The sequence below is a fragment of the Dipteris shenzhenensis genome, chromosome 18 (genome assembly GCF_047967505.1).
Source record: "Dipteris shenzhenensis isolate YYH24624 ecotype China chromosome 18, Dip_SZ_1.0, whole genome shotgun sequence".
Lineage (NCBI taxonomy): Eukaryota > Viridiplantae > Streptophyta > Polypodiopsida > Gleicheniales > Dipteridaceae > Dipteris > Dipteris shenzhenensis.
The window spans coordinates 19688837-19714354 of NC_141613.1; the positions used below are offsets into that span (position 1 = coordinate 19688837).

Here is a 25518-nt window from a genome sequence, read left to right on the forward strand (position 1 = left end):
TCTCACCATAATTTCTTTCAAAGTTGATCATTGTAATGTACTAGTGCTTTTCGTTACTTTTAAAAGTGATATAACAAGGTATTGTACACATGCCTTACATTTTTGTGACCAACGTGTTATGATTGCAAAAGTTGTAAGTAAATAGTATGAATTGACCCTGGAGCTTTTGGTTTGCAAAACCAAACCTTAGAAAAACTACTACTTTGAAACCAACCCTAATAGACAACAGAAAGTCCAAAAATAATAAATATAAGGCATAGAGCACATGGAGGATTTAGATTTAGTGAGCCTATAACTTAGGGACACTAGAATTTAAGCTTACAAACCAATAGACTCACACTTTTGGAAGTCATAGGTGATGTTGAACCTTCCTCCTATCTTAAAAAGGACTTCATTGACATTTATGATTGGTAATGGCTAGGCATAAAGTGTAATGACATTGGTTAAGGGTATTTGTATATATTTTTGAAGTTGCATTTTCTCCACACGTTGCAAGACATTCCATAAAATCTCCAAAGGACATATCAAGCATGCATAATCCAAAGAGGAGCCTCAATAATTGGATAAGATACTTTAGCAAGTGAAAGAACCAAGGTAGGTTCAAAGTCATTTCAAGGATGATCTCGAAAGGCTGTGTGGTGAAATTACACGCAAACTTGACAAATAGCTAGTCATTTCTCATTGCAAAAGAACAAGTTCCACCACAATTAATCAAATCAAATGTTTCATACTTCTAGACAAGGTGTGAATGGTGAAACGGTCAACACACCCATGTGCCATACTTACATAACAAGCTAGATCAAACTCACTTAGAAGTTTCAACAATTTGCAAATGCCCTACCATTAAGTGCATGCCCTAACTGGAAGAGCCAAAAAAACTTCGTTTATCATCTGGTAAGATGCATTGTTCATTGCATATCTCAAGGAGGTTTTTTTTTCAGGGGTTCAGCACCCACTTCCTATAATTTGCTTCCCAACACGTGCACAGATAATTGGACAGCCACAATAATCACCAATCATAGAACTAGGCACAATCAACCAACTTAAAGCCCTGGAACAAATTGTTCCTATTGATTATGTCATAATCTCACTCGTTTGTGAATCTTCATGTTTGATAAAGCCCTCGCAAAAAAACAGAAAAGAGAATCACAAGCTCTCTCCCTATCTAGTACATCAGTACACAAACACAGGCTGCTTTCTCCTTAAGCATACATAGAAAACCAAAAAAACATGCACACATTTATATGTTTATAAATTCTTTAAGGTCATGTAAGGGGTCATCAATCTCAATACATGAAAAGAAACAGGGGAGGCATAAAAGCACTCCCCTAGAACATTGCTTGGATGAATTTGTATATATAACCTTTCTCAGTTTCTGAGCAGATATATTAATGCAAATTGGACACTTAGAAACTGTTAAAAAATACTACTACATTTTTAGACCCGAAGCTGAACATGGCCATCATAATAGTGTTCAAGATCATCAATAGGCCTCCTAGATCTGGGAAGATGAACCTTCAAGGAAAAAAGAGTAACCGGAAGGCGGATTTTCAATGTACAATTATCCTTGGAATATCCAATTTTCAGCATGAGCTAGTCTTGTCGAAAACCTCTGATCAACATGGCCCCCACACATTTCAATAAAAAAATCCATGTTGCGTAACGTGAGACATTTTCCAAACCTCAGCATTTCATGATACAAAGTCGATCTCGTTGGGATACCTGGAACTCGTCTAATGTTGCCTTATGACCTTTTGTGCCTGTCTAATGTTGCCTTATGACCTTTTGAGGCACCTTCTTATGTGATTTGTCAGTCATTCCAACTGGTGTGGCTTTAGCACTCCCAACTCCTATCAATAAATGGTCAACTTACTGAAATAATGCTGAGGATGAAGGTAATGCAGAAGTTGAACAGAATGCAGTCTCTGCAAAGAGCAAAGATGGCTAACCTGCTAGAAAATAAGAGGCAAAATTTCATAAGGCCTTTGCTTGTGTATGACTAGCTCGCATGCATCCGTTTGCGAGATAAATACCGTTCCTTTGCCGAGGCAACGATATCTTCACTAGATTTGCGAACACCTGGCAAACGCTCACTTGTTGCCTTGGCGACACTTGGCTCACTTTTATTTGTGACCTGTGCAAGAGACACCAATCAGATTTGCAATTGTCTTCTACAAAGTCTAAAGCTTCAATGCTTTTTTAAGAACACAAAAATATAAAGGCTGTACAGAGTTAATAATAATTTACAGATGCACATACCTCCTCGCCCTCTTCTCGCAGATCGCCGAGCCTTTTTTCTTCAAGAGCACCTTCAGTAGACTCGCATTCACCTTTTGAATTCTCACCTGTCACCTTGATTGTAGGTTCATCCTTATACTTGCCAGCTCCCACAACATCTTTGGATGACAAATTCTGATGGAGACTACTTGGGTCATGTTTGATTGAGACCTGTGTAGGAAGATACCAATTGGCTGCTGTTTTAGAAGGGATCTATTGTTCACTGCTTTTCAAGGAGGGCAAAGAAATGTATCTTCTAATACTACACACATGATAGATGATTTACAAATGCACATACCTTGTTCTGTTCTGGATGACTTTGAGGTGATTCAACCTCAAGAGGATTTTCAACAGCTTTGTGATTGCTTGGCAACTGCTCACTTGGTTCCTGGAGTGCAGTTTCATCCTTAAATTTCCCGAAGGCCACATTTTTATGGAACAAATTCCGGTAAAAGTCACTCAAGTCACTCTTCTTTGTGACCTGTGCAAAGAAAAGACCAGTTAGCTGCAGTATTCAGAAAAGTAACAACATAAAGACACGTATCAAATAAATATGGCCATGACTGAATAAATTGACAGACCTCCTCAGCCTGTTCTCGAAGATCTTGAAGTCTTTCTTCTTCAAGCCACTTAGCTTGCTCTGCAAGTTTATTTTTATAGGCTGAAGTGACAAATTTATCCTTGTCACCATACAAATGATCCTCAAGAGCTCGTTCCTTAGTTAGTTTCCGTTCATATACAATGTCATGCTCCTGCTGTCGGCGTTTAGCCTTCTCCATCAACTTTGTTATGTATTTAGGCTGCACAAGACTTTACTACTCAGACCTAAATGGGCACAAGTACTGATAAAAATACGATGAAACATCAACTATAAAATACCATGAAGTCAAAACTAATAGGACATAGATCCAAGCCACAAAACAATGTGTTTTAAGAAAGATATAAATTTGTGACCATTACACAAGCAATAATGTATATTCTAATTCTGAAAGATCCCTACTCAAGGCGAACCTTGACCAAGGCAGAGAAGCTGGCTTAGTAGAAGTACAATCACATGAGGGAAGATATGGCATCTTCAAGATATTTCAAAAAGGATGTTTGTATTAGACACGGCAACCCAATATATAACAGTTGCCTTTGTGATAGTTCCTTTGTTTAGCCCGATTTGAAATCCCCTTTTACCAGTCACCATAGATGATCTGAAGTATAAATTTACTTGACTAGATAAATTACATAAAACTGAAAGTGCACCACACACCCACACACCAGCCCTTTGATAGGAAGGTGAGTAAGTTGGGGTATCAGTTACTCCTAAGTTGGATATCAGTTACTCCAACGCACAGCAGTGCATGCAAATACAATTGAATCTTACAATCTAGAATAGTTGACTATCTAAGGTAGCAAAGAAAACAACGCGAGAGGGAGAGAGAGAGAGAGAGAGAGAGAGAGGAATCATCTACCAGATACCAAATGGTGTATGAGACAAAACAGTACTTGACGTCATGGCCAAAGAACCAAGGGGGAGCCTAAGCGCTTCTCCCAACAAGTACCAAAAGTTAAAAGAAAACGCAAGCATAAACACATCATCCACAAGGCTTTAGGGTTTAGAGATATATCAAACACAAGATGGGGTATGAATGAGGCCCACTTCCATCAGGTGTACTATTTTTATTCCACTACAAGCAGATACAACATCGTAATTTCAGACTTCTCCATCTCACATGCATGCATACATATGTGCAATCTCCTCTATCCTAAGTTCAGTCAGGATGGTTCCACACCCGCTTAGCAAAACTTTTTTCACCAGAGAAAAGAACCACCTATTTTGTGCGATAAAACAAAACAATGTCAGAAATAGTGAGGAGCTGAAAAGAGAAAAGAACCAGCTTTCCTGCAGCGTGCTTTTGTGGGATTCAGCTCACTGCCTTGGTATCCTGGGAGCACTGGCCAACAGCCAGTCTGAAGGGCTATACAACCACTGGTAGCACAGGCAGACTTTTGAGGACAGAAGATAGCTAGATATGTCTAATGCATTCATGTCAAAGCAAGTTTCAATTCTATGTAAAGAGGAGAAGCTGCATAAATTTTTTGTCAATATCAGGGTGAAGCCCCCCCCCATCACAAGCGTAGGCACAAAAGGAACATGCTTTTCTACATGGTATCAAAGACAGACTTTCTCTAACTCCCTTTGGAGATGAGAGAGGAAGACATGGAATCCAAACTGATACGATATTGAGGAACCTGTACGTTCTGCTTGCCCCTATTATGCACCAATCGAAAGTGGTTGTTCACCTACCGTTCGCCTATGAATTTGAATGGGATCATCACAAATTGATTTACAAAGTTTTTTCTTGGTAACCTATGGAGAAATTGTGTAAGCATCATCTCTCTTATGCCAAAGGTTTCCAAGTATGATGAAATGGTGATTGAATGGATTCCAAGACTTGATGTTTTTTTTGTACATTTCAGTGAGGTCCCCTTGTCAGCGTCATAGATGTAATGTGTGTTCAGAGGGATACGGATATGACCACGGGTGTGGGGGTGGATATGTTGGAAAACTGAAAGGAAAGAGTAGAGTTGACACAAAAACAGAGTACTTGCATATGGAATGAAGAAGAAAAAGGTCCTTAAGTAGGCACCTCATACAAGGTCACTGACATCACTGATGACCTCAAAGCTCCACAATCATCTCCTCAATCTGCTCCTAGATTCACTCAATCATCCAATGTGGCTTTTCCACCACCTAACTGTGCTTGTGGGCACCTAACTGTGCCTCTAGCACTCACACATAGAAACATAAGGTGTGCCTGAGGCATACACCTTGAGATATCCCAACAAACCCCCCCTCAAGGAAATGCCTCAGGCTATGTCAAGGATACATCTAGTCTCATAGTTTCTCATGCCATCTCATGGTGGTCAAGGATTAATCTATGGCTAGGTTCTCATGCTAGTAAGGGTTCCCTTGGGTGTAAGGTAAACAGAAAGGGATACAAACAGACCTTCCAATGGTTATCTCCCCTACATGTACATGCACACAATGTCTGTAGGAAGTACCATGGAACAAACATACACATGGCCTACATCATAAGGTGACCAGAGGTGTTTACAAAACACACAACACACAATAATTTATTTTCATTCATTTTGGAGGACTATCCAGGCTGAGTACCTTGACATAAAAAGAGAGATCTGGAGCATACATAGAGATGATTTAAAATGCATAATCTTCATGGGATGCCTCATCTTGTGGAGGCAAATTCACTGTAAGTAGATTGGCATTTTCTGTCTTTGCTTTGTCTCTGCAAAACTTCTCACTATGGTTGTTTTTGCCACAGTGCTTGCATGGATTAACTTTGAAGCAGTCCTTTGAAAGGTGATTTGTCTTTCCACAGTGATTGCAAGGAGAATACTTGCCCTTCTGGAATTTCATAACATAAGCAGTGTCATTGCCTTTCCTTAACTCCATATGTCTTTCTTCTTCTTGGAGTGCTGAGATAATGCCTTCAAGGTTTGGATTGGGAAGATTCTTCAAAGTGCTTACAATGTGATCAAAACTTTCAGGCATACTCTTAAGTAGTACTGCCATAGCATCATCAGGGGTGATAGGAGAGTTGATAGAAGCTAACTGAGTCATAAGACTCCGCATATAGTTGACATGAGCAGCTAAAGTAGTATCACTTGCCATCTTTAATTCAAAGAAAGACTTTAATTCAAAGAAAGAGATTTTAAGTGATAGTTTAGAAATATGAGAGCTTGCACCAAAAATCAAATCTAGCTTCTGCCATGCTTCCGATGGAGACTCCAAGTCAGATATATGATGTATGTAATCATCACCCAAAGCTAAAGCAATTATACCATATGCTTTTTCTTCTCTTGCTGGATCCCTTGCCGGTCGTGTCGGAGCTGAAGATTCTCCAGCATTTGAGGCCGTAGAAGAAGCGGTAGGAGTAGGTTTGACAAGTCCCCATAAGTTCTCCCGCATCAATGCAAATTTTACCTTCATTTGCCATGTATGGAAGCCCTTTCCATTGAACTTCTCAAGATTATATAAAGTAGCCATGAGAGGGTCTAACCCAGATATTGGGCAGTGTCTATCTCTCTTACAAGGCAAAAAGAACTGAAATACTTCCAAAGTATAGGCACTTGATGTAGCAAATAGTAGTGACTAGTTTTTCAAACAATGATGCTACTTTTGCATGCTTCATAAGAGTGGATGAAATAAACACTTTCCAATCACAACCAGGTCTAGCAAGTCAAAACAAAACTGAAGCAACACTTATAGTGAAGTTATTGAAAACTTCAAATGACCAGAAATGCTAGAGTAGCATTTTATGTAGCATCATTTTCAAAAGTATGTCAAAACTGTCAAAACTAGAGAGCTGAACTTGGAGGGCTCATATCACACTCTTCAAAGCAAAAGAAAGGGGGCTTTCTGAGGCAAAAGAAAGCTGGTATACCACAGTAGATCCTCTGGGAAGAAGAGGCAAAAATATGCGTCAGGTCGCCTTCACCTTCTTGAACAAAGTCGACTGGTTTTTCTATGTTTTCTCCTTCAATATGCAGCCATTGCTGCTCAGATTTCAGCACAAGGTAGCTCTAGGTATGGAGAAGCTTGCCCTGGAAGGAATTAGGAAAAGACAGAGCAGGCGCAGAGAACTTGCAGGAAGAAGGATCGACGATTTTCGCGCAATGGCGACCAGCAGCGCGGGTTATTCTCCAATTGCTTGCAGCCCGAAATTCGTCCTAACAAGAGGGATCTCCAGCAGAAAGGGCGTGGGAAATGGTTGAGGATTGAAGGAGAACAAGCTCAAGCAAATTTTTGGGAGAAGAGGGAGAGATGGTGAAGAAGAAGAAGAAGATGATGATGATGATGTGGTAGAAATGGGCTCAAGGAGGATCAAATGGCTCTGATACCATGTTGGAACACTGAAAGGAAAGAGTAGAGTTGACACAAAATCAGAGTACTTGCATATGGAATGAAGAAGAAAAAGGTCCTTAAGTAGGCACCTCATACAAGGTCACTGACATCACTGATGACCTCAAAGCTCCACAATCATCTCCTCAATCTGCTCCTAGATTCACTCAATCATCCTATGTGGCTTTTCCACCACCTAACTGTGCTTGTGGGCACCTAACTGTGCCTCTAGCACTCACACATAGAAACATAAGGTGTGCCTGAGGCATACACCTTGAGATATCCCAACAGGATACACCGCGCTGACGGCAGAGTAGCAGGATACCAACGAGTCGGCAAGATATCTCTAAAGCCACGAGTCAACGGCTCTCAGGTCGATGGGATAGTAACTTTGACACGCATTTAATCGGGGCAGCAGGCCATGGTCAGAAGTTAGGTCGGCGGGATAGTGACTTAAACGTTTTTAATTATCTAAGAATCTAGCTTGCACGCCTCGGCGCCTCGGTTTACGCTTGCTCCCGCTCGGAGCACAATCTCAACAAACGTCTGCAGGAGTGGAGAGATGCCGGCCTCCTCGTTCCAACAAGTGCATTATAGTTCCCAAATAGAAGATTTTTTAATATGATGTGACCCTTTGTGAGCCCTTGTCCATGGACAGTCAGGCACAAGCTACGTAGGTCAGTCTCTCAGCCTTAGGTCAAGTCAGACGGTTAGTCCTTGTCCACCAGTACCCACTGGAAAACAATAGGTTAGTGTTTCGGTCTTATGATTCTAGGAGTGGCGGAAGGCAAGGGAAACTGCAACAGGACTGCTCCTAACTAACAGTAAACACTACTAAGTTTAGTAGAATTTGCAGGAAAGTTAAAGTATGTAGCACCTTATGTTTAGGAAAAGGGTAGGAGAGGAAGATCATGGGCTAGATCTTCAACAGAGACTTGTGAGGGGCTGCACAAGGACAGGAGGAAGTCAATCCTTTTTGGAATTCAGCTGAGTATTGAACTCTTGCTGTATATTCTATTTCAGTAATGAAGTACAAGTCATGAATGAATATGCCAAGTACAACTAGAGCCCTTATATAGGTATGGCCCAGGGGAGTAGAAAGCAATATTGCTTATGGGATTACCTCCTAGGATGCCACGTGGCAACTTATGGTATCCCCTAAAGAAAGGGGAAAAACACTTACAAGCCAATAAAGGCCTTTCCACTAACTTTAGCCTAGGTTTAGCCTAAGTAAAAAGTAACCCTCTGTTACAGAAACTGGATGAGAAATGAGGGCTGCAGCCCCCCTTTATATATAGGGGGCTGTGGGCCGAGCCAACCAGCCCCAAACTGGCCGACTTTTAGTCGGCTGGTTTGGGCTGGCTGGTTGGGCCCTTCGCCCCCTAAAAGCCTGCCTACGGAGGGGCACATGGAAGCCTATAAAGGCAGGCCTTCCCCAGCCCATTCTTCCTCATTGTCTCAGCCCTAAGGGGGCCCTTCAGGGCTCTTATCCTAGGCTGAGACCTAGACCTACCTACTACAGCTCCCTTCCAGCCCCTTGAGCAGGCCCCTGAACACTTCCACATATGGCCCTGATCAGCCTCAGCCCTTGGCCCTCAGTTCAGCCTTTCTGGAAGGTGTCTTCGCAGCACAGTTACGCTGAAACGCATTTCAGAGCCTAGCTAGGCCCGAAACGCCGTTTCAAAGAAGCTCCATTTTCTGAAACGCGTTTCCGGGTCTGAAACGTTTCAGGACCCTGAAACAGATGGCTTAAACATTTCAGCCAGTCTGAAACGCGTTTCGAAGCCCTGAAACGGGCCATTTCAAACAACACAGGCTGCTAGGTCTCCAAAATGATGCAAAATCCGCCGCCAGCCCCGATTTTGGTCTTTTTGCTTTTGATTTTGGCCTCCTTCCACTCCTTCAGCCTCATACTCTCTCCATCCTCAAGGTTTTCCAGCCCTCCTTGGGCCCCAGCCCCTCTTTCATCCCTCTCTTTCAGCCTTCTGTTCCCTCCTCTCAGTCCCCCACTTTCAAGTTTCAGCCCTCTCTTTCAAACCTTGGCTCTCTTTTCAGTTTCAGCCCCCCTTTCAAGCAGCAAGCTTCCATGGTTTCAAGACACCCTACCCCTGAGTCTCATTCCGAGGTAGAATTCACCCAATCATATTTTTGGTGGAGTCAAGTCGATCTCCTAGGTACCTACGACTCCAAGAAAGGAGGCACTCGCAAGTTCAGGTGCAGGCTTTGTGGATTGAAAAGAGGTGGGATTCCTGATAGGGTGAAGGCCCATCTTCTTGGCATCAAGGGAGACGAGATTACAATATGCAATGAAATCTACGAGGAAGAGAAAGCAAGGTTGGCACGAGAGGTCAAGGCATTTCCTTCGCGAAGAAAGGTAGGACTATTGCATCCACTGGTGGAGGAGCTACTTCAGGTGCTCATATGGCTATTGCAAAAAGAAGTCCACTTCCTTCTACTGCTACTACTACAATTTCACCATGTTCTTGGAGCTACAGGTTCTACTCCTACTGCATCTCCTTCAGCTCTCCCACCTGCACGAAGGCAAAGCACCCTTTATACTGCATGGCATCCACAAAGGAAGGCACAGGTAGATGAAGCCATGGCCCATTTCTTTTACTTGAATGGGATAGTTCCAATGTGGCACGGTCTGCTTATTTCAAGGAGATGGTAACTGAAATTACAGCCTTTGGACCCACATACACCCCTCCCACTTTTGATGCATTGAGGGGAAAGCTTCTAGAGGATGAGGTGAAGGCAGTTAATGAGGCCATTCAGCCTGTTAAGGAGAAATGGCATAAGTATGGGGTCACTTTGGTAGCAGATGGCTGGAGTGATGTACGTAGTCAATCACTAGAGGGTAAATTGGCATATTGCAGAGGATCTTCTTTGTAAAGTTCGCAGCACAATAGTTGGGGATTTGGACCAGCAAACGGAGTTAGGTTTGTTGGAAAGGTCACCTCCCCATCTATAAGCCCCCATATGAGGAGAGCATGGGAGGAGTGAACCTGGTGTCTGAGAGATGGCCACATGGGCAACATCATGGCTGCCATGAGGGCAGGGATCAGATAGAGAAAAGAGAGAGGAGGTGGTTGCCACATGAACAGCAGCAAGGCTGTCACGTGGGCAGCACTGTGCAAGACACCTCAGAGAATAGTGGCGCAAAGACACGTGGACATCGAGGACTGGCTAGAGCATGAACTGCGCAAGGATGCTGAGCTGAAAGACTGTGATGACATGGTGCTGACATCAGCACCAGTACGGACTGTGCAGCAGGTGTACAGAACTGTGGCAGGTTTTTTCAGGGCCTGCACATGACCAGGACAGAGGCGGGACTGTTGGTGCAGGAAGGCCCCTGCATGGAGGATATGGAGGGCTTTATGCCCTGGAACAAAGGCTGAAAAAGGGCCCAGCAAAGATCCTTATATAGGTCACTGGTTGGGCTGGCAGTTGCAGCCAACCAGTCGGTTTTAGGGCAGACAGAAAGTTGGCCAGGAAGGGGTCTGCCAGTCGGTTTTTGCAGCAGGACTTGGGCCTATAAAAGGAGAGGCCCTAGGCCTCACAATTCATCCAGCAGATGAGCCATCAGAGGAGCAGCAGGAGCAGCTATACTCACACCCTCAGGCCTACATCCAGGAGGCAGAGGAGACTAGGAGTTGCTGCAGAAAGAGTTCATCTAAGGCTGGACCTTGGCGGTCTTCTAGGGCAGCAAGGTGTTTGGATCTAGACGGAAATTCTACTTACGCTTGAGGTTGAGCACGCGGGCTCGAGTCGAGAGATAGCCGGCAAATAGGAGAAGGACCTTGTGGTAAGATCAGAGGACCACACCATTAGTGGGACTCTGGATCTCTCTCTTTTGTATTGTGTCCATAGCTTTGGACGGAAATATATTATTTTGGTGTCTTCTATATCTAGCTGGTTCATTGTCTATTGATGAGTCTACACACCTATGCTATGCACATTAAGTAAAGAAGTTTGTGATTCCTCACCCCACACCACACTGTGTGAGCTCCTGAGCTATTCTATCAGTCTTCCACTGTGTGTACCCTCTGATGGTCAATTTCTAACAAGGTTTGGGTACTGTTTCATCAGTTCTTAGAAGATCTCTTTTGCAGTTTGCACAGTTCACTTCTCAGCTCTATCTCTCAGTCATATCTCAGCTCTCTCTCAGCTTCTATTACTCTTATTAGCTTTCACTCTCTCTCTCATGCATCTTCATTGCCTTGCAGAAGTGCCCTACATTGTCAATGTGGACAGCATCAAGGTCTCAGTATTGGTTTGGAGTTGCCTCTTGTAGAAAAAGAGGGCCAAGTTAGACACCCTTTTGAGGATCCTGTAGGTGGAAAATGTGGAGGGACTATATAACTCCCCCACCACCCCCTACTATATACCTTTTGATGTGACATCTAATCCTATCTACTCTCCCTTCCTCCTTCCTGCCTACGCTCACTCACACTCTCTTCCCTACTCCCTCTCATTCTCTCCCTCTCTCTTTCCTACCTCATTCTCTCTCCTACCCTTTCTCCTTCCTTCTTCCCCTATCTCCCCCCCCTTCTACTAGTCTATCAACCTTTCTCCAAAACTGCCCCTACCCCCTTTTCTACATTGGTATCAGAGCACTGCTCTCTTGCACCTTTGCTTCTGCCCTTTTCACCCTTCACTCTTGGTACACTATTGCCAACGTCATATGGGTGCACAACAGAACCACACGAGCTTTCAAGGCTTGGAGAACTCACAGTCACAACCTGGCTCCAGTAGATTCGACCTATACTTGGCTCCACAATTTTCCACCCAAAGCTGCAAAGGACAATGATTATCCACCGCGCCCTACATGAATCAAGAGCTTTCAAATTCGACCCAACAAACAAGCGGATTCGACCTTGGCGCCACGATTTTCCACCCAAAGCTGCAACGAACGAATGATTATCCACCTGAGGACCTGCTAGAGTCGACGTCTCAAATGGATTCATTCCTTCTTCCCCTATCTCTCCCCCCCTTCTACTAGTCTATCAACCTTTCTCCAAATCTGCCCCTGCCCCCTTTTCTACATTGGTATCAGAGCACTGCTCTCTTGCACCTTTGCTTCTGCCCTTTTCACCCTTCACTCTTGGTACACTATCGCCAACGTCATATGGCTGCACAACAGAACCACACGAGCTTTCAAGGCTTGGAGAACTCACAGTCACAACCTGGCTCCAGCAGATTCGACCTATACTCGGCGCCACAATTTTCCACCCAAAGCTGCAAAGGACAATGATTATCCACCGCGCCCTACATGAATCAAGAGCTTTCAAATTCGATCCAACAAACAAGCGGATTTGACCTTGGCGCCATGATTTTCCACCCAAAGCTGCAACGAACGAATGATTATCCACCTGAAGACCTGCTAGAATCGACGTCTCAAATGGATTCATCGCCTGTCCACAAATTGGGACTTGTTTGATCCACCTAACTGTTCGTCACACATCTAAATTAGCAAAGGTGATTGGACGTGCAAGCAAAGGTGATTGGGCATGAAATCAGACAATAGCCAAAGGCCAACGTCGTCCAGCATCCTCTGCTAAATCCATTGCCGATACCCGTGCCCAACTGCCCTAACGATAGTGCCACCACGGTGGCTCCTCGCATCCTCACTGCAGTACCCTGACGCCCATCTCCTCGCATAGCCAAACTACCATCAACCGTCTTCCCTTCGATGTCTGTCGTGACGTCTGCGCCATCCACACCCGTGCGCTACCCTCCATGCCCACTTGCAAACCTTAGCCTCTAAGGTTGCTGTGAGACTAACAGTGGATTAGTGGGTTGGTTGGTTGATTGGTTGGTTAGGTTAGTTTAGGTCTGGCTAGTTCTAACTAGTCAATGGGTTGGGTAAGTTTGGTTAGGTTTAGGTTTAGTTAGTTGGTATGCCTCGACATTCATATTTTCTTAGTTTGAAAGGGATCCACTTGATTGCAGATGCCATACATGATGATGGAACCCTTCTTTCTTTCCCTTTGGCTGCTGCAGGTTAGATTAGTGTTAACTAGGGGTTAAACGATCAAGTTAGGTTACCTTAGGGCAATGTCCTAACTGTCTTACCAGTCTTTAGGTTAGGAGTCCTAAGTGTCCTAGGTGACTTAGGGAACACCCCCCCCCCCAAAAAAAGGAAAAAAAATCAGAATTTCCCAATCTCTTTTAGGGGCTTTCCACAGCCCTATTTTGGCTTATTCAAGCCCGTTTCAAAGCTTCTTCGAAGACCTTTCTTCTGAGCCTCTCCATCAACCTTTTTTTGTGTGTTTCCACACACTATCTCAATTACGCAATACAATAGGGATTTGCTATCCATTTCTCCTCTCTCCAGGGTCAGTCACCATGCCACCGAAGCGTGCCCCTCGTGATATATTGCATGACAGTGATGAGGCTGCTCAGTATGAGCAAGTGCCTACCACAGTGGTTGCATCCACTGGTGGTACAGAGGTTCCTTCCACTCAACCTCCCTCTCCTACCACAGTGGTTGCATCCACTGGTGGTACAAAGATTCCTCCCACTCAACCTCCCTCTCCTGCATCCCGAGAAGCGCAAGCAGCACAAATACAGTTTTTGGATGCCCTTTTCTCTATGCTCCAAGATGCTTTCTGCTAGATAGGACAAGAATTCAGCCATCAGCTTACCACAGCCATGGCTATGTAGGATACCGCTCTTGCCCAGATGGGACAGCAAATTGGTCAACAGATCACATCTGCCATTGCTAAGGGTAAGCAACCCGCACCCTAGCAAGGGGACCACTTAGACAGTCATGATGTTTTGTCTGCTCCACGCAGGGGTTTTATGGCAGATGCCCGTCGTGCCTATGAGCATCAGTCTTCTGGACCGTTGCATGTACCCCAGCATGGGGATTATCTCAACTTAGATGATGCATTTTCTGTGCCACAGAGCACCTTCTTGCACTCTTTTGGCTCACAGCTTTCTGCATCTATGCAGACTGAGCCGTCTCTTTTGGGCCGACCCATTGGTGTGCATCCGGTTAGTGCTCCTTTCACCGCACCAGCGAGTATGCTAGAGGTTGGAGCTGGTTTGGGTTTATATGGCAGCCCACACCCCTGGGAGAGAGGTCAGTCCTCTTCTCAACCCTTTGGTATGCCATCATTTTAGAGAGATGCATTTGGCAAAGAGACCCAACCCAAGGTTCATGCACCTAGCGCTCTGCCAGCGAGCACATATAGCCAGACGTAGCCAGTGCATCAGATGGCAGCAGCTACTACGCAGCAGGGGGTTGGTGGTGGGCAGCAAGCCACTTTTCATGACATGCTGGCAGATTCTTTGTGTTCATATAAGGCCCTACCTGATAAGGCCACTATCAAGAACAGGTTTCCAATCCCCAGGATAGATGACCTCTTGGATGAACTCAAGGGTGCTCAATTTTTCACGAAGATAGATTTGAGGTCTAGTTACCATCAAATCAGGATGAAACAAGGAGATGAGCACAAGACGGCCTTCCGCATAGAACGGGGCTTGTATGAATTCAAGGTGATGCCTTTTGGATTGAGTAATGCACCGGCCACCTTCTAGGCATTGATGAACAAGATATTGCAGCCACTTCTTTTCAGATGTGTGCTGGTTTTCTTTGATGATATCCTCATTTACAGCAAGGATAGACAAGAGCACATTAAGCATGTGAAGCAAGTGCTGGAAATTTTGAGGATGCATCAGCTTTATGCAAAAGCCAGCAAATGCACTTTTATGGCTGAGGAGGGGTTGAGTACTTGGGGCATATTCTGAGTAATACGTGGCATGCGGGGGGGATCCTACAAAGGTGAAATGCATCAAAGATTGGCCACACCCACAAATCCCACCCAGTTGAGAGGATTTTTAGGTCTTGCTTCCTTCTACAGGCGCTTTATTCACAAATCGTGGCATGATATGGTGACCATGAAGAACCATCGAAACAACATAAGGATGAGCCATGTGGAGCCAACTTGAGGTATCCGAGTATGCCACGTATTTAATTTGGTCATGAGAGTCATATGATGTATGTTTGGTTGGATACCCTGCCAAGAACAATGGAGAAAATGTATTGTTTGTGTGTTTATCTCCATCCTTGGGAAACCATAGCTGGCATGTGAAGCTAGAGCCAATGAGCGCGCGCGCGCGTGTGTGTGTGTGTGTGTAGAGAGAGAGAGAGAGAGAGAGAGAGAAGAGAGAGATACTATATCTATATCTATACACACACACACACCCCCCCCTTTGTAAGACTAGAATATATCCAATCGTACAAATTCAGATTTTTGTTATTCTGAAGACCAAAATTCTACAGTATGAGGCAATCCCTCGAGGGGGGGTTTTCTTGGGATCAAGGACTTGATCTTGTTTATGTATTTATGTGTGCAATTTGTGTGTGTTCCATTTCTTCCTCTCTCCTCTCTAAATGGGGTCGGCTTTGATACCATGTAGAAAACCACGTTGGAGAGAAGGAGAAACCCAAGTTTCATTCATGAGGCCCATCTGCTCAAGACGCATAGGAGGAAATAGGATGTACAACCAAACTCCACTTAGAGCATGGTCACCGAGTTTTTCCAGCCAGATACAGACCCTCAGGCCCCATGGAGACAACAGAGCCAAGGTCTAGAGCGAGAGACACGATATTCCCTCCATGTTCAGCAGACCGAAAAATAGTGAAGAAAATGGCCTTCAGACACTGGAGTCATGACCAATTTGAACATTCAGCTTTGTACAACAAGAACACCTTGAGGGAGCAGGTGGAAGTAGGAGGCAAAAAGACACAAAAAGCTCAAGCATGCAACAAGCCATAATTGACAGAATGCCAGCCCAGCATTCTTTTAAGAACATCCTAATAGCAAACAAACCTAGAAAAAGTGCAGAATTCAAAGACAAGACAAAGCCATATCCACACATGACAATAAAAAATACTGTATTTGTATGCACCGCAGCCATATGCTCGTAATCATCATGTGCAGGAAGCTAAAATGACAAATTGGCGCGCACGATAGCTGCAAGCAAATTTTTACTGCCTTATGCAAGCATCTGCAACACGGTGCAGCCAAAAAATTTGAAGGTATACACCATTGCAATGTGAGAAAACTTTCTCGATACAGGAGCGAAGAATCACAGCAAAAAGATAACCCATGCAAAGCGGGCTCGTTTAAACATTCGAAATCTATTGATGCTGAATATACCTTTGTAAGACTAGAATAAGTCCAATCATACAAATTCAGAATTTTTGTTGTTCTAAAGATCAAAAATCTACAAAGAAAATAAAAGAGAAAATGAAAGAGAAGAAAAAAGAGGTAAACAAAAACTTTTATGAAAAGCAAAAGGAAGACATACTTAGCAAGCAAAGCAACACTTATGTCGTCATTAGTGCCCAAGCATAAGCAGCTATACTGGGTTTCTAAAGACCCGCGGAGTCTCTTGGGGCAAACCCAGTGCTTACTAAAATACGTCAAATAAACAAAAGAGAATGAAAACAAGAAATAAAGAAGAAACGAAGCAAGTGACTTCAGCAAAAATAAACAAGCAAGTCAAGAAACAAAAACTTCCAAAAAACTAGAAACTCTCTCTCTCTCTCTCTCTCTCTCTCTCTCTCTTATTTAAAACATAAAAAGTTAAATGGCACTTTACACTTATGTCTCATTTCTGCAAAGAGGCAAAAATACATTTCCAACTTAGAAAGCACAAGTATACTCAAACAAACTCTCTTTTGAAACTAAAACAAAAACGGGCTATTCAGCTCCCCGCTTTTTGTTTTCAGCTTATGTTCAATCATTCTAAACAAACCTAAGGCCGAAACACCATAGATAAAAGACTTCATATCTAAGAATGTGCGAACTTTTTTCATTATTTTCCTTGGATTATACCTCTTGTGTAATAGTAAAGTGATCAAATTACTACAATGAGTGATAAAAGACTCCTTAGTTGTACAAGGCGCGAAAATCTATGGAATTGGGAAGAAATGACTCCATATTTTGCCAAATCAGAAATGTTTGAGTCAATTTGAGGCATTTTTATAATGTGTAAACCACTATATTCAGGTTGTTCACGTTTATCATATATATCAACCTCTAATCCTATGGTATATACCTAGATGAATCCAGGAACATTCCCAAACTCATCCTCTAAAAACACAACATAGTGCAGTTTCAATCTCATGAGAGTCACTCACAAGGTTGAAAACCATAAACTCCATCATGCATAGCAGGGACTAGCTACTATGACATCCCCACTGACGTCATCAGCGCCCAACAGTGGGTGTAGACCATAGTATAAAAATATGCTCTCACACATACAAATCCACACACCCACACATACTTGAGCATCCATTTATACAAAGTCTTCGTACTGAGTTTCTGTCGGCACTCCGGAGGTGAAGGGCAGACTCAGCCATGATGAAGGCTAGCACTAAAGGAGAAGGCTAATCAAAAGGTAGTCCAAAATCTCTTCATTCAAGCTACAACTGCTTGTGAAGTCTAAACATTTTCATTTTAGTCTCTCCCCAACGAGCATCTAAATCTAAATCTAGCTGATAGGGCAACGCACCATTTAAGATAGAAAGAATTATCACAATACCAGCAGGCCGCAACTTGGACGAAAACTTCACGAGGTGAAATTTGCATGTCCGCTAATACGGCAGAAGCATATACCTAGATGAATCCAGGAACATTCCCAAACTCATCCTCTAAAAACACAACATAGTGCAGTTTCAATCTCATGAGAGTCACTCACAAGGTTGAAAACCATAAACTCCATCATGCATAGCAGGGACTAGCTACTATGACATCCCCACTGACGTCATCAGCGCCCAACAGTGGGTGTAGACCATAGTATAAAAATATGCTCTCACACATACATTGAGAAAGTCTAAGATCTAAGAAAACACAAGAATCCCCTCTTGAAGTGCAGTTCAGTTCACAAGAGTCACGAGGATAGATTCCTTCTCCAAAAGCTCTAGTGTCTTTGTACATAAAGTCTTGAAAGTTAGGAACATATGGTACAAATAAATCATCTATAAAACGCCTAACTTGACTAAGCTTATGTAAAATGATAGGGCAGGTATTGATAGAAATAAGACGTTGCATAAACTCAAATTCATAAGTGAAAAGATAAAAGTTTGCTAAAAAGACGGCACAATTAGTACCCATGGGAATTCCTATAACTTGTTGAAACAAAGAATCACCTATTGTGATGTAAAGATTATCTAAAAGAAAATCTATCCAAGAGCAAGCATCTTCTACACTTACTTTGGATATGTTAAAGTCCCAAGGAGGCAAAAAATGTCAAAGTGCAATGTCTGTGATGATTTAAAGCGAGCGATTGAGAGTGCAACATGTCCAAATCAAAGGGAATTATACAAAAAAAATTGAAAATCTCATCATGACCTTATTCGACATTCCAGACAAAAACATGCATCACTTGTTCAAATCCCAAGACTTGACCTTCTGCTATGTTCTTATTTGCAAATGATAACATTTATAAAATATTTCCCACTCTAAAATCCAAAGATATGCACTTTGTATTCCTGATAACATTTGTAAAATATCTCCCACTCTAAAATCCAAAGATATGCACTTTGTATTCCTGATGACATGTGTTGGATAAGTCTCATCTCTGTCCCATGTAATAACTTCTCAACTTTTAGCACTTTGCATCTATCTTTGTCAAATCTCAGCTTGAAAACTTCAACCACTAGCTTTTTAATTCTAAACTTCAGGTCTTCCAGCTCAATCTTTGTGTAAAGCGTCGTAAAATCATAGGTTTGAAGGAGAATAGGAGACTCTTTTTCCTGAATGCTTCGAGAGGAATTAAAAAATTTTACAACAGGAATCACTCCTACAAAGTCATTTAAAATCCAGCTTGAGTTCGAGGGGACATCTACCTCTTTTAATAAGTCCCTCCAAAGTTCATGGACACTACGCAACATGGCTTTGAAGCAGTAGCTTAGCCATTTAGAGACATTCGTCAAAGTAGTCTCACAAGCAGCTGCAATAAATCTTGGCTTTTTTGGAGTTTTGTGAAACTTCCAAGCAGCACAAAGAAAAGGTATTCTTGGATTGCAAACAAACCCAGAAGACTTGCAAAAACTCTAATGTTTTGAGATCAAATCCTTTTGAGAAACTAAGGCAGGGGCGTAAGTTTTGGCAGAGGAGTTCACTTCTCTCAAAAGACATTCTAAGTAAAACTTTTTGCAAATAAAAACAAAGTTATTGGAACGTTTGTCCACATAAGAAATGACAAAATTCCTATGGAATTTTCGAAGAAGAGTTTCATCTTCTTTCGAAAGATGGTTACTTTTCTTTGAGCAAATAACCGAAGGGACTTCTTCTAGTTTCAAAGCAACTTTCTTCAAAATCTTCCCTTTCCATTCTTATAAGATATTTTTAACTCCTAAACATTCTTCTAATTGCAAAACAAACTTTGAGATTCCCTTATCGATAGCTTTTAAAAGACAAGACTCTTTAAAAGAGTACAATCGAAATTTTGTGCCTTTCATGAAAAGGTCTATAAGGTTACTAGATAGCAAAATTGAGGTATCACTTGTGACTACATGTCCTAAATCAACATCAATAAAGCTTTGGAATCTCTTACTTTTACAACAACAAGGTTCTTTAAGGGTAGAAGATTTTGAATGCTCTGAAAGCCTTTTACCTATCTCTCCATAGTTGAAAGCCTTTTGTCCTAAAGTTTTTACATACTTCCAAGCTACTACTGGATGCTTCCAAATTCTTCTCACAAATGAGGGAGAGAATCCATTACTTCAGGAGACTTCAAAATGGAGTTTAAGCCTATCTTGTCAAGTGAGGGAGAAGTAAAAATACAGATCAAAAGTTCCTTATTTAGATAGACTTCTTTGCTTTGAAGCTCGTTTCCAAGTTGCCTTACGTTCTATCAAATACAAAACAGCATGTGCGTGCGGTAGCGAACGTATGCAGACTTGCATCTCAAAGGTGGAACTAAGAGGTATAACATCGATATAAATTGTGTATATGAAACTAGCCAAAGAATCCACAGCTTGTAAATTTTAAAGTTCTTAAAAAGGTTCGGATCACTACTCCCCAATATTAGTTTATATAGTATTGAAATTATGTCCCTAGAGACACCTGTGCAACAGAATCACAACATTTTCTTTAAAAAGCCAAACATGAAATGCTGATCTTTCCAACCTAAATGGACAAACATAGTCGCGAACCTTGGTACGTTCTGGATTATCTTTTACAGGAGGAGCCGACTTGGCCTTCATCTCATCATAGACAGCATCATAGTCGAAAATGGTTGGATCCTGCTCCAATGCGCTCTTATGCTGCTGCTCAACCTAGGGGTTCAAGTACGACCAACGCCAATCAATAAAGAAATGCGTTCCTGCCTCGAAATCCCGTAAAAGTATGAGCTCGGACAAATTTCTTATACAGTCCAAAACAGAGGGTGAGGATTCTACCTCTTTGAGAGCCCTAGACTTTAAGGCCTGGCGTGCGATGGCCTGCTCCACGTCGTCCTCCTCGTCGTCGTTGAAAATGGAGGGTTTTTTCAAGGGGGGAGGCTTGCTAGCAGCAGGGGCACCCCGCAGCTGCAACCCATATTTGCCTGTGCGTCCACTCATCCCTAATCATGCAACAAGAAGTGTGTATCCTGTGTCGAGCTTTAAGTAGACACCAGCTACCACGTCATCTTTGTCCACGTCATATCGATGCATTTGTTTTCTTTGCACAAGCCTTTGTAACATCATTGTTATGAGAATTCTAAATATCTCATTAATTTAATCCTTCGGTATTTAACCGAGTGAGATTCCGCATTTTTGTTGTGCAGATAATGCATGTCTGCTCGCTGCTTGTAATGATGCATGTGCACTCAATACATGGCTAAATATACGGCTACAGTTGTATGAGTATGTGGCATTGTGTGCACCACCACTTATGTGATGATGGTATGTGTAGCATGTTGCACCATTCATGCGATTTTATGCATGTGTGGCATGAGTGCACCATTTGATGGCATGTGTCACATGTTGCACCATTTATCTATGATTTGTTGAGTTTGTGTCGTTGAAATACTGAAAGGCTGATTAATTGTGGTGATTAATTCCATGGTTATTTTATGCTTGAAATATTTCCTTATTATTGATTTTTTGAATTCAGGAGAAGAATAATTGATCGGGCTATGGCATTTGGCGAGCATAATTTGGTATGTAGACACAACTCCAATGATGCGGAGATGAACTAGGCTAAGCCTAAATTTTGGATATTACATCATGTACATATTTCAATTTGTTTAACATTAGAGGCTTAGCCTTAGCATATTAACTATAGTGGGGGAAAAGCAAGCTATTTTGAAAGTGGCTTGTGGGGCTTTATGCTCATTTCATAGAGGAGATGTACATGAAGCTTGTATGCATGTCCCTCAGAAGCTATTAGTCAATTAGAATTCAAATACATAGGAGGCAGAAAGAGAGAACCACTCCTATGGGGGGAGATGACAGTGGACACCCATCACGCTTGTTCTATCTCTTTTGTTTCTGAGTTTTGAGAGTTTGTGCGTATTTTTGTATAGTATTTGTTGTGTTTTTTGAGAATTTGTAGGTTCTTGGAGCATTTACCATTGGAGTAGAACCAGACCAAGCCATAGCACGCGAATCTCACCATTCTTGCAAAAGAAAGAAGCTATGCGCGTGAGTAACAAGCAAAAAGAAGGTAACAACAAAACGGGCTACTTTTTGTACGTGAGCAGGAGGGAGAAAAGAAGTTTGACGAAGCATAATGAAATTCTAAGGAAAGGGCATGGGGGGGAGAAATTTTTTGGAAAAAGAAACCAGGAAGTTCAGTTATTGCAAGAGGTTAATAGCTGGCGATTTCACCCTCGCTCCTCCTAAGCAAAGAAGAAAGGCGGCAACCAAGGCATAGTCCTTGGCATACCTGGCATTGAAGGCGCTGTTAGCCATGTGCGAGGGAGCCTTGTGAGATAGCTTCCAAGAGGTCACCCATCCCTGGACCATGCTAGCACGTGCTTGCTTAACATTGCGACTATCCGCTAGGTCAAGTCACTTTGTTGCTCTGTATTTCCTTTCATAGTGATTTCTTGTTTACATTGTGCACATATTTAAGCATGTCAAGAAAGCGTATTCTATCCAAAATAGGTCATACTAAAGATCCACATCATGACAAGGATGCAAAAAAGTCCAATGCCAATGACACTTACTGACAAAGAGTGGGGAGCACGCTATTAGCATGATAAGTAGCAACGTCAAGAGATTGAAGATGCATTACATCAAGTGACATCAACTTGGAAGCCACCTACATCTATTGAAGAAGAGGACCCTATGCATACATCGGACTCATTGGATGCAATGGAAACAACATGCACGGGACCTCGAGCAAGAACTTGATTATATGCACAACATGCGTGACATGCAGAACCAACGAAGAACGTGCAACTCAAGTGCTAACACAAATGACTAAAGTCACAAAGAAGCGTATGAAGGACAAAGATGATTATGAAAGTGGAAGTAGCAAACTATCAAACACCACCGACAACGAGCATGGAAGAAGCAGGATGAGACATCAAGAAAGAAGAAGCGTCACGTAAAGACTTCATGACGATGACCCCATGACACTACTCCTTCGCTTGAGTCCAGTGATGACGAAGACAATGTGGGAAAGGCCATCCTGAAAGCACTCAAGTTACGTGCTAAAAAGAACTTAGGTAAGATTAATAAAAGACTTTCACTTTTCCAAAATATGATGGCTACAGGGATGGACATGCTCTATTGGCTTGGATTAGTTCCTTCAACCAAGACTTTTTGGGGGAATGATACCAAGAGATTGAGAAGGTGAAACTTGTTGCTAGTCACATGACAAGCAATGCACGATTATAGTGGAGTGTGCTTATGGAAAGCAAACACATTTCAAATACATGGGAAGCATTCAAAGACAAATTAAGAAGCGCTTTCTACGTACACAATTTGAAGATGATACTCGCACTAGGAAATGGTGAAGAATGAGGCAGATGGACAATGAAAGTGTGGATGTATACACTAAGAAATATCTTTATGCACTACTTTAATTGCAAACCTTTAAGAAAGTGTGACAGAAGAAGCAATGTCGTACCTTTGAGGGTTTATGCCCTACTATTTGTGCTTATATGTGCATGCTTCGATAGGGATTCAACCATCAACAACTTCTAATGCTATGGATTTAGCATTAGACTTGGAAAGGAAACAAGAAAGAAGCTTTGCTACTCACACCCCCCAAGCAAAGAAATGTACTCCATGCTTCAAGAAGGAGGACAAAAGTCATAAAGTTGGTAGTTATGATGACAAGTCTCATTGGAAACCTATTAAGTCACGTGTAAGTCTACTCTTATGAATGCTTAAAAAACCCTCTTGCTTTTTGCAAGCTATGTACTCAAGAAAAGGATCCTACCAACAACAATAGAGGCAATGGAGGACGAACCAGTGACTGTACAAATGGCAATAGTCAGTGCAACAACTTTGAATGGATCAACTACATTGATGATATTACTAAAGAATACCAGGATAAGTCAAGGTGAAGATGAGGGCAATAAGACCGAAAACATTGACTACAACCCTTCAAGTCAGTATTCTTTAGGTTAAAGTGCATCTCTTTTTCGTACATCTTTGTTACACATGACTACATTGTTGCACAGAAAAGAACGTATTGTCTTAATTGATGATGGAAGCACCCATGACTTCATTTCACATCTTTTAGAAGAGAAATTGGGGCTTTCATCCATCAAAACAAAATACAAAGTCAAATTAGCTTTGCAAAGATCAATTTATAATTGTTTGTAGATGGTTAAGGACCTTGAGGTGACCCTAGGGCCACTAGTTGAGAGGCAAGATTTCCTACTCGCTCCTTTGAGTGAGTAAGATCTCATTCTAGGGATGCCCTAGAGCATCGATCACAACACCATTACCGTGACTTAGGGAATTGAGACCATGTGAAACAACCTTCCCACTTGGCCTTTACTATCACATACCCAAGCTAAAAGAGCTTTGTGCAAACGTGAGAAGGCATGTCTTGTTATGGTCAACAAGATTGAGGCTAATCCTGAGACTGAGAAACATAAACAACAACCTTTAGATCCGTTTCTAGCTACCTATGCTGACTGCTTAATGGAAGACTTACCCCCCGGTCTTCCTTAATCTAGATGCAAGGACTCCCCAAGGATCATAAGATTGACCTTATCCTAGGTAGCATACAACCATGCAAAGCACCACGTAGACACAACCCTACTGAGTAGCAAGAGATGCAATCCAAATGAAGACCTTTTGACCTGAGGTTTGATTCGACCTAACAATGCACCATTTGGAGCACCTGTTCTTCTTGTTAAGAAGAAAAATGGGTTTTTCCAAATCTGCATTGATTATCATGCCTTTAATGTTAGAGTTAGCTCAAATGTCCACCTCTCATGTAACCCACCAATATTCTGTGTACCCAATGTTGTAAGGCCCCCATATGAGGAGAAGCCATGATGGGTATCGGATATTGGGAGGGATCCCCAGTTTAGACACTGGAAGGGGTCTTAGAGTAGACCAAATGGTTATGAGACGGCTTAGGAGCCAAGAGTAGATACCCGTCTGCACAAAGGGGGGGTTCGGGGGGGCGATAGCCCCCTCGATAGCAGGGGGTCCGGGGGGCGCAGGCCCCCGGTGGGGGTCTGGGGGCAAAGCCCCCAGCGGCAGGGTCCGGGGGCTACCGGTAGCCCCAGGCCCGACGGTATGACCTATGCGCGATCCTTCATCTGCCCGACGGCATGTTTTCTGAAGGGTCGGTTGGTCTTTCAGGCGGACTGTCTATTAGGCCGACTGCCTATTACAAGGCCGACCGTCAACCACTCACACTATATAAGTGGCCACCCCCTATCATCATATCACCAGTTCTTCACGTTCATAGTCCTCCGTCCAGCATCTGTCTAGATCACCATCGAAGCTCTATCTGTAGAGCGCACGGGTGGACAGCCAACCATCAGTTGTATCAACAGTTTGGTATATCAGAATTTTTTGTATTCTCTCCAGCTTTCCATCGTGTACTTGCATTTTGTTGTTATCTTCCGCTGCGTACTATTTTCTTACATTTAATAGAATCACAATGAATAATTAATACCCCATTCTGAGAGTTGATGACCTTCTGGACTAGTTGAAAGGAGCCACAACCTTGAGCAAGATCGACGATCTCAAGTCAGGGTACTATCAGGTGAGACCGTCCGAGCCAAATATTTTCAAGACTTATTTTAGGACTCAAATCATCCACCACTACAAATTCCTCGTTACCTTTTGGATTGACCAATACTCCTGAACTAGCCACCACCACTCCCAATTCCTCGTT

The 25518-nt window shown here is 42.7% G+C and overlaps 1 protein-coding gene across 6 annotated transcripts; it reads right to left on the reverse strand.

Moving 5' to 3' along the window:
* Positions 1–1241: 1241 nt before the first annotated feature.
* LOC147890920 (uncharacterized) lies at positions 1242–20812 on the reverse strand. Of its 6 annotated transcripts, none has more exons than XM_087389477.1 (9): positions 20616–20812; positions 20370–20492; positions 2859–3077; positions 2576–2758; positions 2260–2448; positions 1950–2134; positions 1783–1872; positions 1723–1751; positions 1243–1612 (listed from the first exon to the last, which is right to left on the reverse strand). In XM_087389477.1, exons 1-6 carry the CDS (start codon positions 20775–20777, stop codon positions 2000–2002), a joined length of 1011 nt encoding a protein of 336 aa, XP_087245603.1. In that variant the 5' UTR covers positions 20778–20812; the 3' UTR covers positions 1243–1612; positions 1723–1751; positions 1783–1872; positions 1950–1999. The 6 variants fall into 6 exon arrangements, with proteins under 6 accessions (XP_087245601.1, XP_087245603.1, XP_087245598.1 ...); XM_087389476.1 differs by having other exon boundaries at positions 1244–1612; positions 1783–1850; XM_087389475.1 differs by having other exon boundaries at positions 1242–1612; positions 1783–2134.
* Positions 20813–25518: the final 4706 nt, after the last annotated feature.

Bases quoted from the DNA above. Each gene is read 5' to 3' on its own strand.
- LOC147890920 (XM_087389475.1), bottom strand. From the start codon at position 20,777: ATGAGTGGACGCACAGGCAAATATGGGTTGCAGCTGCGGGGTGCCCCT. The intron at 2,449-2,575 runs GTATGTGCATTT...CTTCCTACACAG, and splicing joins GTCATCCAGAACAGAACAAG to GTCTCAATCAAACATGACCC. The intron at 2,135-2,259 runs GTATGTGCATCT...TCTCTTGCACAG, and splicing joins TGCGAGAAGAGGGCGAGGAG to GTCACAAATAAAAGTGAGCC.